Source organism: Parus major, chromosome 1A, assembly GCF_001522545.3.
Source record: "Parus major isolate Abel chromosome 1A, Parus_major1.1, whole genome shotgun sequence".
Classification (NCBI taxonomy): Eukaryota; Metazoa; Chordata; class Aves; order Passeriformes; family Paridae; genus Parus; species Parus major.
Window position 1 is genome coordinate 14,684,331 of NC_031773.1, and position 18,410 is coordinate 14,702,740.

At 39.9% G+C, this 18,410-nt stretch overlaps 1 protein-coding gene across 1 annotated transcript in view; it reads right to left on the reverse strand.

Annotated features, from left to right (window-relative positions):
- Positions 1-11,542: 11,542 nt before the first annotated feature.
- Positions 11,543-18,410, reverse strand: part of CERK (ceramide kinase) — a 43,168-nt gene continuing 36,300 nt past the window's right edge. The window contains exons 12-13 of the mRNA XM_015628680.1: positions 15,209-15,417; positions 11,543-14,285 (exon numbers count right to left, since the gene is read on the reverse strand). Coding sequence (XP_015484166.1) covers positions 14,186-14,285; positions 15,209-15,417 — 309 coding nt within the window. The 3' untranslated portion in view covers positions 11,543-14,185. The remainder of the gene's footprint in view (positions 14,286-15,208; positions 15,418-18,410) is intronic.

The window sequence follows — 18,410 nt, forward strand, 5'->3', positions numbered from 1 at the left end:
CCCCTCCTCTCACCGCCTCGGTGGTGGTGGGCTGGGACCACACCTCTGTGCCGATGCTGGCAGGAGCAGCCGGTTTCTGAGGGGCACAGCTCCAGAGAGTGCACCTCTGTGAGGAAATACATCCTGTTCCTCTGTGCTTGCTGTGCAAAACGATAAGGCTAATGTTCATCAGGTGAAGGCGGGGCTAAACCAGTTTGGCTTATATGGTATATTGCAGTCATAAACCACACTAGAGAGTAAGCACATTAGAAGGGACATGTATGAAAATGATCAGACAACCTTGTGTATTAATCTTAAATTTGAGGAAAAAAACCTAAAATCATCTCTTTTGTTGTTTCTTGTATTTTCAATGGGAAAATGAATATGGGGAAACAGAAAAATGAAACAAGCTGATTACTCAGTGCCATGCATTAAATGCTATCATTCAAGAGTGTTGTACACAGAGGACGGCAAATATTGTAGATATGTCAGGGATGATTCAATGTTACTGAAATAACTTGAGAACATAAGCTCTCCTTACCACTGTCAGAATAGCTAGACGTGTTTGATTTAGTTCATTCTGCTGTGCCGTGTTGCACTGCTTTTTCTGCTAACTCCACAATTCAGCCTTACAATTGGGAATTCAGATAACACAGCCCTTCACTTCTGATCTTAGTTGAATACCAATGCCATAATTTTATGCTTCCTTGCTTTCTCTACTCCCTGACCTTTCATGTTTCTGGAGGGACATCTCATTTCCTCTAGCTTTCAAACACCTTAACACTTATTTCTTTATATTGGTGATACAATTAAGTACACATCCTTAATTGAGTTACAAGCAAATACATAGAATAATAACAGGGTGTTTATCTTTGTCAACCCTAGACAGGTAATTAAAAAGTCTCCTTCACACTCTTCTAGGCAAACAGAACCCTTTAAACTGATATGCCGCCTTTACATAATGTCAATAGACTGTCTACTCTTCTCCTCTATTTAGATGGTCTTGTGTATTCAATAGAAAATGCAAATTTGCCTTACTCAAAACTCAGCTGGAAATAAACCTAACACTCCTATTAGTCTAGTTCCTCTGTTTCAGAGTACACTGAATTAGAATAAAAAACTACTTCATTGCTAGCACTGACAAAGCACAATTTCCGAGGTCACACACTGGATGCAAAGTCTATTCAGATTTTCAGTGCAATATTTCCTGATATGTGTTTAGATTTAACATATATATCAGCTAGGCAGACTTTCATCCATGGTAAACTGATGTAGCTCTGTTAAAGGTCGAAGGAGATGATTTCCATCAGCTGAGGATATTGCTGACATGCCATTCATGTCTTGTCCCTTTGCCCTTCAGAAGAGGAGGAAAGCCTCTCGCATTCAGCAAGGTACTGATGGCCAAAGGTTCTGTTGAGGAACAGGTGAATTTCAAAACATTTATGTAAGGCTGTTGAAGAGGGATGGTCACATGCCAAAGGCTCCAAAGTGCAGTCAGTTTGAATTTTGTGACCCACATGCCACTAGCTGAGACTTGGGCTCAGACAGTAACCTGACCTGGGATACATCAACCTGCAGAGTTCTGGCTTCAGACTGTAGCTTGCTCTGCTCTGTATTATTCCTCTACTGCTTTCCCACAGGGGTTGGTACTTCTCCTGCTCCCTTTTCAGTAGATTTGTGTTCTGTCTTATCATTTTCCACTACAAGCCCCAGGGATCTTAATGGTCCTGAATTAAAAGATGCCCACAGAAACCCAGACTTTTGGCCACAGGAGCAGCTGTTTGCTGGCTTATGGCTTCTGATGAAAGCCAGTGACAAGCACTAGGATGGATGCACTTCCATTGAGTCTTGTGTGGATTATAGATCCCATTGAAACAAGCCAGCTCATAGTAAGAAATGCAAGGAACATTTGCCCTGAAATCACTCCACCATATTTTCTGCAAAATTGCTCTTACACATATATCATTGCTCTGCTACAGAGAAGAAAATATATAGAGCATAAATATTGACATTCATATTGTTCATACTTGTGCATACTAAAGAAATCATTATTTTTAAAGGCTTTCAATGAAGATGGCTGTTGGAAGGTTAAGAGAGGGAACAAACCCCTTAACAGTGCCTCACAGTAGTTCTGTTTCCTTGGAGATATGTTTTAATGTAGAAATAAATAAGAAAAGCTCATGGTTCACAGCAATGTGGTTCTTTTACCTAGTCTTTTAGACAGAAAAGAAGTATGAACATGACAGTGCCTTACTCAATGGTGATGTTATGTAGCCTCATATCAGTGGTACTTGGTTTTTAAATGCTCCCTTGGGGAGCATGCACTTATTTGCAATTGAACTATACATAACAAATAATAATTTCTTATTGCTATTGTTATTAATATACTATACATCAATATTTCCCCTTGATAAAAGCAGATTTGGTGAATTTTCAAATGCTCAGGCAGAAAAACACTCACAAAGCCACAAACCCAAAGCTGATCAATATGGCTTGGATATACCAAGGTAAAAAACTCTTAGGTGCCCAAAGACTTTTCTAGATGTCAAACACCTTTTCTCACAAATATACAAGTAAGTGAGTCCCCGGTTTCAGATATATGTCTGCATCACAAAATCAAACAGAAAAGTTCTAGAAAAGAAACAACGTAGAGAAGAGCTTGATAGCCTGTGTGCTGGAGCAGCAGACAGACAGACTGAGGGAGTGCAAAGGTGGAGAGAAGACCAAAGAAACAGAGAGCAGTATTACAGTAATATGGGCCAGTAATACAGGTACCATACTTGAACTCCAAAAAGGGCCAGTAAAACAAAGTAATGGGAATAATGAGAGAAGTCAGGATGGCAATGAGGAAGTGGAAAAACTGGGGGAGACCAGGATTGCTCAGAAATACTGCTATGGCCATAAAAGGAGCAAACAGGGCTGAGTCTGAGAGCCAGGAACTGGCCGGGAAAGAAAAACAAAACCACACCAGATCTAGTCAGGTTTGCTCCCACATCCCACACACCATGGGGCATGTGAAAAAGACAGATCATCTGGTCCATCCTTACAGGCTCTCTGCCTAACAGATATGGCAGCTGATTTTCTCTATTTATAACATTTGTCCACTTTCTTAGGGCAGAGCAAAGTGGGAACTAGAACAACTGAGACCTGGTGGAAACAAATATTTAAGCCATTTTTCATAGTGTGCCCAAGACACTTGCAATACAGGCAAATCCAGCTGAGGTGGGAAAGGTGGTATATGAACAAGAGTCCCAGATGCTAAAATTTATGATTGTACTTTTCCCCTGCTTGACCTGTTTCTGTCCCTTTTTAAGGAAGACATTGTTCAAATTACTACATAGCATTTATCATTGCTTGATCACATTGAATCCTGTAAAGAAAATTAAAAGTAGAAATCACTAGTGTGAAGTGACAAGTAATTTGAACTGAAATGCGTTACTGCAAATCTCATCTGTAGGGAGGCATAGGAAATGGAGTTGCCAGACTACCTTAAAAATGACTGCTGTATTTTGAAATGTGGAGTTATTTTCAAGAGAACTAATTTTCAGTAGAGGGAGCTGCAGGATCAGGTCAGACTTAAAACTGACTAGCAGTCACTGCAGTAAGGTAGATTTAAAAGTATTTATGTTAACATGCAGAATTATTAAACAGTGCCAGAGGGTTTATTATCATAAAATTATTTAAACTTTAGAACTCTCCACTGCACCTTAGGGTGTGGAAAAACAAGTGACGTATATAACTGCATGTGGTGGCATTGTTTGACGTTTTTACTGAAAAATAATCTTCTCTTTTCTTGGCTTATATGCACTGATTTGTAACATAAAGACTCCAAAAGCAAAACAAAGCCATACTTCTTCCCTTATTGAAAGATAGTGGCAATATTTCCGATATAACTGTAGACTGCAGGTTCAGAGATTCAATCAGTGCGCATGGGAGAGCAATAGGCAGAATTCTCTGTGCTGTCTCCGTCCGCTGATATTTGTATGCAAAATAATCTGCTTCTGCCCAAAGGCAAAACTTGAGTGTGTGCAATTTTCTGTAGATGTGTCATTTTCAAGGGTTATCCTTTAGACTCAGAATGTGCTGAGCCTTTTTCCTCTGACACATTTCTACCAAGGCAGGCCAGCCAGTGACATCTGAGCACTGTGCTGTTCACAGATGTTTAGCATTGCTCAGGCCAGTGAGCCTTCTCTGTGCTGACACCACTGCGTCAGTAGTGTCAGCCAAGATGGAAAAACAAGACCTTGACAGGTTCTTGAACAGAGAAAAATGAGGTTACAGCAAAATATTTGATGTTGTTTACAAGTCTCAGACTACATCCAAGAATGAAAGGAAGTCTTCCACAGGACCTGCATGAAGAGGTGTTGAAAATAAGTACACCCTTGTCACAATAATTTCATCACGTCAAATTGCTCCCAAATATTCACAGTCAAAAGTATGCACTACCACAGGAGCAGCAGCAGTAGGGCTGCTCTTCAGTCACTCACTGCATCAGTCCTCTCCATCCCACATCCATGTCACCTGGCATGTGACACAAACCTAAATGACAATGCTGTGCTCTTCCACCTGAATTCTTATGCACCACATAGGCCATGCTGCCCTGAATGAAAGGTCATGATGCAGCAACCTTCCAGTGTCAGTATTTTCCTGCTCATTAGGAGGTTTTAACAGGCTGGTATTCACAGAGTAACAGAATATGCTGGGTTGGAAGGGACTCACAAGGATCATCAAGTCCAACTCCCTGCCCTGCACAGCACTATCCCTGTGCCTGAGGGCATTGTCCAAACACTTGTTGAACTCTGTCAGCTGGTGCTGTGACCACTGCCCTGGGGAGCCTCTTCCAGTGCCCAACCACCCTCTGGGGAAGAACCTTTTGCTAATATTCAACATAAACCTCCCCTAACAGCTTCAGGCCACTCCCTCATCTCCTGTCACTGGTCACCAGGGAGAAGAGATCAGTGCCTGCCCCTCCCCTTCCCCTCATGAGGAAGTTGTAACCGCAGTGAGGTCCCCCCTCAGTCTCCTTCAGGCTGAGCAGAGCAAGTGACCTCAGCCACTCCTTGTATGGCTTCTCCTCAAAGTCTAATTGGCTGAGAAGAGAAAGGCAAAGTAGCAAACAAGAGCTTGGGGAGAGCTTTGGTAGGCAGAGAAGCCACCATGGCTGAGCATCTCAGAAGCCATGCTGCTCAAGCCATTATTTAAACAGTGGAGCATGAATAACTTGCTGGAGGCCACCACTCATGAGGTCAGGCTTACTATGTCTTAGTGATCTGGGACTTGCATCTGAACCTTTCAACCTTTCCAGTACAACATAATCACCTACAAGTGTGTTATTTTTAGATCAACACCTGACTTGCCAGTGCAATGGCTTCCAGGCCTCGTTGCTTTCAGTGAGCTGGCTTGCTCAGCCCCTGAGCTCTGTTGCACTGCAGTCCATAGTCACTAAGTCCATTACAGACACTGTTAACACCATCTCTGCCCTCTCCTCTGTTTTGTAAGAGTTGTTCTGTCTGCTCTCTGTTGGTTGTTGCTCGCAGTGTCACTTCTGCAGCCTAGAGGCAGAGCATGGCTTGTGTCAGAGCCATCAGTGCTGAGTACGTCCTAGCACGAGGTCCTTTGCCAGGCATGCTCCACATTGGTGCTCCTGAGGGCCACAGGTCACCCCTGCTCACCCATACCAGCTGCCCAGCCATGGAGATACCCACCCCTTCCTCCTGGTACAGAGCCAGGTTTCCCAGCACATATTTCAATGTGTGTGAAAGACAACAACTGCATAGTCATCAACAATATGCAGTGTTCTGCTAAAATGCCTGAGGCCCCAACCCAGAGTTAATGGCCACTTCATTTCCTGATGGATGTCAGCTGATTACACCTTCACATGGCCCATAGCCTGCTGGTGTTGTCTAAGGCATCAGCTGATGTCAGTAGAAAGAGCACAGCAGGGGTCATTATGGTCCCGTGTGAGTTGTCCAGTCTTCCTGAATATAGCAGAGATGCATTCCCATCTGAGTGGCTTCAGGAAAAACACTAAAACCAGTGACTGTAATTCCTTCCACTGATACCTCACATTAAGAGCACAGGAAGGCATTTTCCACTCCACAGGAAGCTCTGGCTGTCACTGCTATGGGATGTATGTGGTGCCCTGGAACTGAAGAGAATTCAAATACAGCTGTTTGTGCTTTTAAATGGGAACAGCATTTGCTCCCTTAGCCAGTGCCCATGCCAAGTGGAGAACAGAGTTCTGGTATCTCAGTTGCTTTGCTGGAAGGTAGAAACCAGAACTCCTGGTAGAAACCAACACAAGCAGCCATAGCCTCCCAGTCCCCTTGCATGTGCAATGTGAGGTGCATTGTGCTGGGTTACTTCAGTAGGGGCAGCGTGAATCAACAGCCCTTTCATGGCCTCCTTTTTCCTCTGTTTTCGCTCCAGTGAAAACACTGAACACTTTTTCAGTGAAACACTGAACCTTTGCTAATAATTCCTGCTGTGCTTTCTCATAGCAGTGTTACAGGACAGATTTATCCCAAGCTAGTGAAATTTCCTCCACAAATGAAGGCAGGACAGACAGCAATGGCTCTCAGTCCCAAACCTGAGCAATTGACACAGGTACAGTGCAATGCTTTATTTACTGGGTGGGTGGATTTGGACTGCTGGGTCTACATAGCCAATGATCTTTGGATATTCCTGCTCACTGCATCCCCCTTCTGCACTGGTCCATGCATTAGTGCCAGGTGTTCCCACCACAAAAGCTTCAAGATGGACTCCCTGAGCACAGGAAGCAGCAACCTTGTGCTTCTTCCCCACCTCATCTTCCTCCAGTGAGTCTGTAAACTCTTTTATGCAGCAAAAGTTACAAATTCTTCTGTTGGCTCAAAGCTTTGCCTGCACACAAAGGAGAACAAATAGTACTATCTACTATTTGTAGAATAGTAAAAGAATACACCTATGTTTACTCTTTCCCAACCCTACTACCAATGTGTTGAGGATTTCATGGAAGTCTTTACTAGAAAATCACAAGTAGAGAAACAACCAGGTGTTCAGGTTTTGCCTGTTTTCCATAGAAAATTCAAATACTGTGAGACACAATGGAAATTGAAGGCTCCAAATACCTGAGAGCTATTTACTGGGTTGTTCCTTGGTCTAGGGGCAGGGCAGCATCTACCAGCAGAGTAATCCTCAGAGTAGCTGTTTATCTAATAGGTATTGCTGAAGGGAAATACCTACTTTAAATGCATCCATCTGAGCTTTTAACAGCATTCTGTGAAAACAGGTGAAAACATGGTAAAAAATGATTGAAAAGCTCAGAGGTCAAACTAAAGACAGGGAGATCCCTCAGCAATTACAGTCAGGAGCAGAACCATGTCATCTTGGGGAAGATTAAATTAATTTCTTGCCTATTAATACCAGAGTAAGACAGAAATAAACTCAAACCTAAATGCACCACCTCCTCTCCCCCCTCTCTACCTCATGGTATCTGTGTACTAAATAGTATCTGATTTGATTGGNAAGACAGAAATAAACTCAAACCTAAATGCACCACCTCCTCTCCCCCCTCTCTACCTCATGGTATCTGTGTACTAAATAGTATCTGATTTGATTGGAGATTTTATGAAGCTACTCATTCTAGAGCAACCCTGTCAGTACCAGCTCTCTTCTACAGAGCCTCTTTGGTGGTAAACAAAAATCAGCTTCAAGTGGTTTTTCCTATCAACAGGTACTTGAATATTGTAGGGTTTTTCCTTCTCTGTCTGAATAGTAATACTGTTTGGGCAAAGAACAGGAGACTGAGAGGCAACAGAATAGCCCAGGGAGCGAATTCCCCAAAGGCAACAAGCTGCTCTCTGTGTTCACAGTAAATACAGCAAGGGAGATTCAGCTAAGTGAGTGACCAAGAGTTTCTAACTAAAAATCTTTAAGAAATCTGTTTTGATAGCTAATCTGCTGTCCTGAATATCCATCACTGAAAGCTCAGAAGAACAGATTATTCAAACACGTTCTAGGAATGGGTATTTCTGTGGGGACTTCTGATGTTACGAGGTCCATGGGACAGACCCTCAGCTGTGTGAATTGCTGTCCTACCACCTTGAGCAGCAATGAAACACTAACCTAGCACTTCCTCTTGTTCTCCAATCTCCCCTTTCCTGGAATGCAGCTGCTAAATATTAACATGAAAAACAATATTTGAGAAATTAAATTGAACAGTCAATTTCAGGTTGTTTCACATTGCTACAGGAAACCGTGAAACTGCTTTCACAGTTCTCCTTTAACAGCTCTTCTAGCTATGCTGCTGTTATGGTAAAGTTTGTGAGTGGAAATACAGAGGGTGACACAGCATTTTTTTAGAAATGTCTTCATAACAGTGATGAAGCTTTTAATCTCTCTGCCAGTTGTAAATAGTCAAATTTCTAGCAATCTACTCAAGCCTCTAGTGCTAGCTTTACTGTGCAGTTATAGTACTCACACCCAGGCAAAAAACCCAGGCATTTTCCCCAAAAAATGGGGGAAAAAATTGGTATTTTTTTTCTTATTTCTTCTTTTATTTTTCTTCTTTTTAATACTTGTTTTGCTGTTGCTCTCTTTCATCCTTTCTGGAATTTGGTCTTCATGGATTTTTAAATTTGCATCACTTCTGTTATTTGTTTAATGTTTGTCCTTTATGAATAATTATTTTTCCACTTATATTTTTCCTGTCATATATTGTTGGAATGATGAAAACCAAAAAATATTCAAAACCTGTTAATTTTATTTATTGCTGGAGAATTTCTATAAAATAAGCCAGAAAATTGCACCTTAGGTGAAATAGCTACCAACAAGAGCAAATCATCCTTTCAGACATGCAAGAGTCACAAAGGAAGCTAGTGCTTTTTGAATACAACCTCATTGGCAATTTTGGTAGGTACATATTAGGAATCATTTCTCAACAGCAGGAAATTGAATAAAAAAATAGTTAATCCTATTATTGCAGAGTATTTGAAAGGCATGACTGAAGAATGATGCCCCACCCCATCCTAATTAATTGGACTAGTCAATTAATCTAGTCAAAGACTAGAAAGCGGGTAAGAGAAGTCTGGGAAGATTCTTGCTTCATTATGGACAGAACTCATTTACTGCAACTTAAACATCAGTTAGAATCAGTTAAATTACTTAACTCTCCTGTTGAAAAGTTCAAATAAGAACAATGTCACTAATGAGAACAAAAATTATTAATTCCTATTACTCATTTACTTCATAGGGATTAAAGCAAGAGTTCTAGGGAAATTGTGTGTTCATTTCTGGGCCCCTCGTTAGAAGAGGCGCTGGATTGTGTCCAGAGAATGGCAACGGAGCTGGGGACATCCAGAGCACAAATCTGAGGAGCTGCTGAGGGAGTTGGGGGTGTTTATTCTGGAGACAAGGAGGCTCAGAGGAGACCTTATTACACCCTACAACTACCTGAAAAGAGCTTGCAGCCAGGTGGGGGTTAATCTTTTCTGTGTAAAAGCAATAGAAAAAGAGGAAATAGAGGAAATGACCTCAAGTTGAGGCCAATATGAGCTTTAGACTCAAGCTGATCTTTAAAGTCCCTTCCAGTCCAAGTTCTTATGAAGTTGTGTCAGGGGAGGTTTAGATTCAGTATTAGGAAAAGCTTTTTCATGGAAGGAATTATCAAGCACTGGAACAGGGTGCCCAGGGAAGTGGCTGAGACACCATCCCTGGAGATATTTACAAGACGTGTAGATGTGGCCCTTAGGGACATGGTTTAGTGGCAGTGCTAGTTTAAGGGTTAGGCTCTATGACACCAAAGATCTTTTCCAACCTAAATGGTTCTAAGATTCTTTTTATTCTAATACTTTAATTGCAAGACACGTGTTTAGAGACATTTCTGATTCTAGACCATCCTCCTCAGGACAGGGTGAAAAATGATTGAAAAGCTCAGAGGTCAAACTAAAGACAGGGAGACCCCTCAGCAACTACAGTCAGGAGCAGAACCATGTCATCTTGGGGAAGATTAAATTAATTTCTTGCCAATTAATACCAGAGAAAGACAGAAATAAACTCAAACCTAAATGCACCACTTCCTCTCCCCCCTCTCTGCCTTATTCCTATGCTCAACTTCACTTCTGACTCTTCTACCTCATCCCCCGCTGTCTCGAGCAGTGCAAGGGGATGGAAAAGTGGGGGTTCTAGTGAGTTCAACATTTTATGTCTCTTCTTCCTCCTTCCTGAGGAGAAGAGCATCCCAGTATGGGCCGCAGTTCCTGCCAAAAATACCCGCTCAGGTATGTGCTCATCCCCATGGCTGCAGCCCTTGCTAGGAAATTTGCTTCAGCATAGGCTCTCCACAGGTTGGAGCTTTCCTGTGGGCACATCCACCTGCTCCAGTGTGAGGTCCTCCATGGGCTGCAGGGCAATCTTATCGGGTGCCTGGAGCACCCCTTCTTCTTCACTGACCTTAAGTGTCTGCAGGATGTTTATTTTCCACTCACTCTTTTCACAGCTGTTGAGCAGCACTTTTTACCCCTTCTCATTTATCACAGAAGTTATTAGTAATGCCACCCCATGAGCTCAGCTTTGGCCAGAGGCAGGTCCATCTTGGAGCTGGCCAGGGAAATGACTGTCTGACATGGGGGCATCCTCTGCTGCCTTTGTCCAGCTACCCCAGCTCCCTCAGCTACCAAAACCTTGCCACACAAAACCAATACACTTCAATGTATTGAATGGTCTACAGTGCTGAAAAACATGTTCTCCTTCTGTGTCCATTGTTTATCTATAAAGAACTTGTTTAACTTATTAGAATACATGTTGCAGTAGAGACAGACAAGACACCTATTTCTTCACAATAGCCAATCTTTATTCACAGCTTGTATTTATATGGTTTTCTAAAGGCATCATTTTTAATTCTAATTGCTTAGTAACTTACTGCAACTTAGTTCATTGGTTAGTAGTTGCTAGTGTATGTGTTCATCAAAGACTTTCTTCTCTAAGAGTGTTTACATTCTTTTTTCATGGGTACAGAATTATTCTCACAGTTAGAAGTCTCTCTTTTACAGGTACAAACTCCTCTTTCACGGGAACTTGTCAGGCCAGCTGTTAGCTGTACTTAGCCAAAGTAGCAGGCCTGAGCCATGATTTTACAAGGGTAACAAGGCTCTTATTTTACAAGGCTTTACCTATATACAACACATACATCCTTCATCTGTAGTAATTATAAAATTCTAGACCCCCCCCATCTATTTACCACATGCTCTTTATAGTATAATACACATTTCACACTTCTTGGAACAGCTTTTCACTTCCATAATCATAATAATTGTAAATACCTGCATTATAGTAAGTTTGATATTTAGTTTACCCTTGTAGAGTTGCTTAGTGCTAGCCTAAGTCCAGCTTCACTATCTGCTTTCCTTCACTCTCTTCACACTCACACTTGCCACAAAGCTGTCATCAACCCAACTGGAAGGGTATGAATTGCTTCCCTTGGTTTGATCTGCTCATAGTGGCTACACAAAGCATACTACTGCCAGATTTCTGTCAAAGTGAGATTATTTTTTCAAATCAAGTTGTGAAAAGAAGAAAACCAATGTACTGTTGTACAATGCAGTTTTATTTTTTTTTTTAATGAAATGCTCTAGCATCATAAAACAGAACACATTTTCTAATCTTGAAGCCAGCAAGATTGGGAAAAAAGAAAAATCAAAGCTGGTTTTCCTACACATAATTCTCATACTAAGATTACATTTGGAAAAAAAAAATCCCTAGAATTAAAAAGTAAGCAGACATTACTTATACAGCTCTCTTAAAAATAAACTGGACACGTCATACAACTCACATATGGTGCTTTGCTAGTTTAATATGCTACAAATAGAATTATTCAAATGCAACTATGCAGCTTTTCTATTACGTAAGATCTTTAAATTTTATTATGTTGCAATACCTTTATTATTTACTTCACACTTCTTTACCATACTATACAATGATCTTTCGTCCTTTTCTGTGGCTTTTTCTCAGAAAGGAGACCTTCACCGTGGCTTTCTTTGGAAACACCAAGCACTCCGTTGCAGATACTCAAATAGTCAAAGCATTTCAATCTACATTCACTATGAGATTAAGTCTCCATTTTTCAAGTAGGGGGTCTCATGACTTGGTAGTAAGCTAATGGAAAGAGCTGGTCAGTATTTATTCCAGTTCTCATTGATGAGTATGTGCTCTGGATAGCTGCAATGCCTCAAACTCCATCACTTTTGGTAAGCTGAGTGTGCACCATTACCTCCTGCACAGGAATTACTCTGACCTGAAAGTCTGGGTACTCTCAGATATTCATGGATTAACCACAATAACCATAGACATTTTTTAACAAATGACACTTTCAAAAAATATTCACATTTGTAGAACTGCATAATTTCATTTTCAATGGGATGATAGTTCAAAAGAACTGTTTCACTTATTAAACATGGCTTTAAAAATACAGTATATGTAACACCTGTGCTACAAGTGTCAGAAAAACACTGGATGAACCAACATTTCAACTCATTGTATTAATAAGGAAAGCAAAGAGCAGTAGTTTTGGAAAAGTATTCAAGTATTTCCCTGAAATACTATATAACAAAATAAAGATCCTAAATTTTGTATGATTGTACTTGAGGCAAATATAATTTGCAAGTGCTTTTTGTCATATAGAGCAATACGAATAATACTTTGTAACAAAGATACATAACACAATTTTGATAATACACAAAATTGGAATGTAAGTAACTTCAATAGAAAAAAATAACCTGCCATTTATAACAATATTCAAGTGCTTCAGTAATGAAATGACCAACCACCGTGGCTTACACTGACCACATATATGAGAGACATGAAGTTAACACAAGCTGGATGACAGAAGTACCAATAAATATACATGAATACAGAATCATCTGCTGTTTGGACACAAAAAACCTCAGATGCAGTCAGTTTTAAAGAGAACTTTAAACTTATAGAAACACTAAAAAAGATAGAATAAAACAGGGGCTAACTTCTGTCCTCAAACAAGAATAAGTCGGTACAAGAAAATCAAAATTTAGCCCCAGCCCTGGACACAAAACATGTATGTGCCACAATACACAAAACTATATACAACTTAAATAATCACTCCATAGCTCTATATGACCGTCTTAATGTTATTTGTTATAAAAACAAATCAGCACAGTGAATTCATGATTTGTCAGATGCCCATTTCCTCCCTTGGCCTCACAAAGCAAGTTATTTTGTTTCATATTTAGTTAAAATATTTTAAGGATTTTCAATCATCAAATAGTATTTCTAAACTTAACACTTCAACATTTATTTTGCAAAGACATTTTAACGTATGGAGTAGAATGTCCAAAGAATTGTGCACTGAAGAGGGAAGCTTTTAATGAGTTAGTATCAGATATTTTTAAAAACTAAAACTTGCTGGTGTTTGAGAACTTATTTATATTTTCCTTTCCTGTGCCTTCCTGATATTATACAAGTGCTCCTGCAATTTGCTTGCAAGACTTTTCAGTTGCACTGTGTGGCATTTGGTATCATCCAAACAGTCATAAAACCTTTTATAATCCCAAAAAGCATGATGCAAGGAAACCTTCAAAGACCGAAGATATAGGATGAGGTGTAATCTGTATATAGTTGTGCTTTTATTTTTCAAATATCTGTACACTATTATTGTTATTACTTAAAGCCAGGAATGTGTGTTTGAATTGCATTGATAAGTTGCAAGGTATTGTCAGAATTACAAAATGAGACTTAAATGAAAAAAGAAAAGCTAATGACAACACCATTGTCCAGCATTTAAGCCACACACAGCTACATAACGCTCCCAGCAGAAAACATCTTCTCAGATACTGAAAATGTCTTATCTTGGTGCCAGTGGGAAGTCCAATGTTTCATAACATTTAGGTATTATTGCAACACAACTACTAAATTAGCTCTCTAGAAAAGCAGAGAGAATTTATCAGTCATCATGAATACATAAATATAGGCCAATCCCATCTTTTCTAACAATAGATTACATTGCTCCAAGATATATTTTAATGATTACAATGCTGTTTTTTTTTTAAATGACACAATACAGTAGGATGTCTAAAATTATAGTGAAGCCATAAAAAAACCCTAGAAGTTTAAAATACTTGTCAATTTGACTAAAATGCATATTTACTCAATTTCCTTGAGCTTTTATTTTTTCTTCTCCCCATTGGAGGAACAATGTCTATAGCAATTGTTCAGTGCTACTCTGGCTGCAGGCAGCTTCATCTTTACAGTTTTCCTCAATTCCCCTTGCAAACAGTTTCATTAACTGGCAGTGAACCCTGAAAAATATAGAAATTGGTAAGAAATGAATGGATAACACATATTTAATTCTAACAATTTAATTCTAATAATCCATTAATTTCAAACAGCTGGACAACATTTCTTACTCCTGACTACAGAAACCACACCCTCATTTTAGATATAATCTTCCCCCACTAAGAGGGCTGGATGCTTTCATGTATCCTCTTTTACTCCCCTTGTCCACACAAGAAGTTCTGTGGGCACTTAGATGAGCCAATCTTTTACAATATACAGCATTTATAAAACTCACCTTTGGACTGCTAAGTGATCATATGTTAATGCAACACAGTTGTATGCAAATGTTATGCATTTGGTTCCCTTTGTTCTAAAAACAACAAACAAAACAAGAAACCAAAACTAACCCTAACCCAAACAACAAAAAATACCTTTTAAATTTTACAAACTTCTTTTCTAATTTGATTATTTGCACAACTGCAAAATTCTTTCTCCATATGTGAATACTGGAAATAAGACTCTGTCCTGTGTGCAAAAAATCACAAAGTATGGCACATACTGAGTATTTCTGCGAGGCAAAGATGCTTACTTAAGCTAAACAGGAAAAGCTATTGCTCAGAGTAATGAAGCATTCTACACACTTAAAAAGAATCCTTTCAACACCAGCTTCACTTTCAGCACTTTAAACACATAATACCAGTTCCTAGGAAGTAAGTATGACTTCAAAGGTAGGGCTATCCATCTCACTCAGAGTGATTTACAACATACATGGTTGCAGTATTCTTTGGAAAGGATTCAAAATTGTAGCAAAAATATTTAGGTTTATTATCAGAAGACTCAAATTTGCTATGCACAGGCATCTTTTTGGGATATCTTTATAGCATCTTTAAAATCAATGAGAAGGTGTAATGAGATCTGCTATATAGACAGAAAAATTGAAGCTTACCTCACTTCAATTGCTGAACTATCCAGAGTTTCTCCATCACAATTCCAGGTGCTGTTAACAATATTACAGCAACAGGCTGGATGATCTCTGCAGAACTGGCCAAAACGTTTCTTTCCTATATCCATGACATTGCTTTCATTGTCTTCTGAAAGTTTTGATGTAAATTGAAAACGCTTCACCCGATAAACATCTACAAATGGAAAGTCAAACTACAAAAAAAAAAAAAAAAAAAAAAGAGCATATCAGGAAATGATAAATACATTTGATGTGTAAACCAACTCAGCATGCATTTTTGTACTCAAGGAAAGGCTGTCCACTCCAGTTTTCTCAAGAAGCTTACCTAAGGTACAAAGTGATAGTTGTTTTTGAAAAGTTGCACAAGTCAAAAACAATAAAGCCAAAATAAATCTTACTTCTTAATGGTCACTGTATAGTGCAAAAATTTTGCCTATTACAGCAAAAATGTATAACAAAAACTGCATGAAAGACCATCCCACCCTGAATTCACCTCTTGTCTGGCCCTGGACTGCAAGCTGGGGGAGATAAGGTAAAGTGACTCAGGTCTGGGCTGTGGGAGGAGAATACATGCACAGGAGGATTAAACCCAACATCTTGGGGGTGGAGAGCACAGCCCCGGGGCTATCAGCTGCCAGGCTGGAACAGACCCACACATCAAAGTGGGGAGGAGGAGAGCATCTGGGTGTGTGGGGAGAAAAGCCTCTGGTCAGAATCAGTGAACACCCACCCTCTGCTGTGCACAGAAGCCCGGCTGCAGGGGCCCTTCACCCCGGGAAAGGCACATCCAAGGGACATCCGCATGAGGGACAGCAGAGGGGGTGTCATGGCACATCATCAAAGGCTACCCTCAAAGGGGTCCCCAAGCCCTGCACCAGAGCACTGCACATGATGCAAAATGATGCAACAGAGCCACAGTCTTGCAAGGGACAGTGTCAAACCTGCCTCCTTTGGAGGAGGCACCTTGGTGTCCATCTGCCCAAATGTGTATTAATCCCTTGGAGTCTATGCTTTTTGGCAGGGGACTCTCACCACCAAGACAACCATACAGAGGGATGCAAATCTGCAGAAGGGTGACATGCTTCTAATGTGTCACTCTGCCTTGTATGACTCCCTCCCCCCCGCTTTTTTGTAAAATTTCTTTTCTTTATTTTCTCTTTCTTTTTCTTTGTCTCTTTTACTATTAAATAAAATATATCCTTTTTTTGGTATCAACAACTAACCTTGCTTGTTTTTAGAATCTTCCTGGGTCCGATGCCTTTTATTCAGAGACTTTCTTTGCTCTTCTGTGCTTAGACTGGATTGCATTACAAAGCCAAAAAGGTTTGGATTGTATCTTTGCACCATCCTTAGGACCTGTTCAAGTAAAGTCCTTAAGACACATAGGCTTTCCTGAAAGTCTTCTGCTTTTCCACTTGGAACAATGCCATGAAGGCAAGAATTCCATGGCAGTGTGGGCCCTTTACCTCTCAAGCCTTCCCTCAGCTTCTGTGATCAAACCACAGATCTGGGGGTGCATGAAAATAAGAATAGAGGGCAATATTATGTTCCAAAAAAATAAAAATAATTTTAAGTAGTTAATTCAGCTAGAAAAAGCAGGTCCATTAGAAGACTGCTCTTAAAACCAAGGCTGCAGATTTACACTACAATATTGAACATTAATTGAAGGGACAATAAATTAGAGGATGCCCCCATCTTGCCCTGAAAGCAACTTAACAGATACAGAGCTAGCTGTTCAGCAAGCTGTATTGAATACAGACAGGTCATTTAGCAAAGGCCATGGAGTTTGTCTGTGTGGGTCTATGGGAAGGGGATTGCAGGGAAGCAAATGTGAACAAACCAGTCTGTACTGATGTACAGTCATACAGTCACCCTTTTCTTCTTCTTTTTTTTTTTTTTTTTACATTTCCTTAAGTTTCCAAGAAGGGTATCCCACGAAGGATTTTTATGATGGACACTAACCTGAGCTAAGGACATATATACAACCCTGCATTTAATCTCCACAGCAAAACCAGCATATCTCAGGAGAGAAACGGGAAGCATTGGAAAGGAAATGGCCATAATGACAAACAGAAAAAGCAGAGATGGAGAGACCTCTTGGCTCTTAAGTTCCCTCAGCTTTTAACCATAAATGAACTGTGAAGTCATCAAACTCTATGCTTGGAAGCAATGGCTCCTGGACTCAGAGGGACTCATGAAACTGCTCAGATGCAAATGTTGTTTTATGTATCCAGGGCTGCATTGTCACCTATGTCTAAGCAGAGAGCACCCAAGCTCTCATGTCTCAAGCATAAGCAGAATGTTGTACCTTGATAAATGTTACAGTCAATTTGAAAGGTAGCCAGGGATGGCTTCAAATGATTGGAAATTTCAAGGGAACAGTGGGTGAGAAGGAGTGAAGGGAAGAGGAGGAGATTGAGAACAGTGGGAAGGACAAATATGGACATATTCACAATGTGGAAATAAAGGAAAAAGAATCTATACTAATTTTTTTAAGACTAGCATCATAACCATATGAGATTTGTTATTGCTTTTATACACTAGATATGACATTAGTCCATTGTTCAGATAATTTCCAGAAGATGCTAATAATGTCAAGGTTGTGACAAATATTAGATATGTGTAGTCACAGTCATAGCCCTGTTTCAAGAGATATTATAATCCAAAGCAGTGATGAATCTTCCCGCCTGACAGCTACAACACATGCAAGAAATAATTTTGAAGCTGAATGCATAAAGCTCATATCCTGGTCACTTATATGTAGTAAAATACTGCTAAAAGCCTGCAGTTTATAATCAAATTGCAGTTCTGGTAACTTTCTTCTAAATCACATTTTTATAGTTTACAAAAATGATGTATTATTCTTCACCACATCTACCTCAGCTATTCATGCTGTGAGTAGTTTTTCAAGCTGTGAGCAGTTTTTCATGACAACTACATGAGGGCACAGTTGTGATAAAATAACTTGAAATATTGTTCAAACAGCAAATAACATGGAAAATGTTACAAAACTGAATTCAGTTGGCAAAAGCAGAATTTTGTTAGAGTCCTATGGCCAAGGAGTTGACTTTGGTAAAATGTTTTGAGCAGCTTTTTTTTTTCATGGTACACATGCTGAGATTGTATCACCCAAAATGTATGAATTTTAAAAAAATAAACCAATCTGCCTTATAGATACTATTTCTGT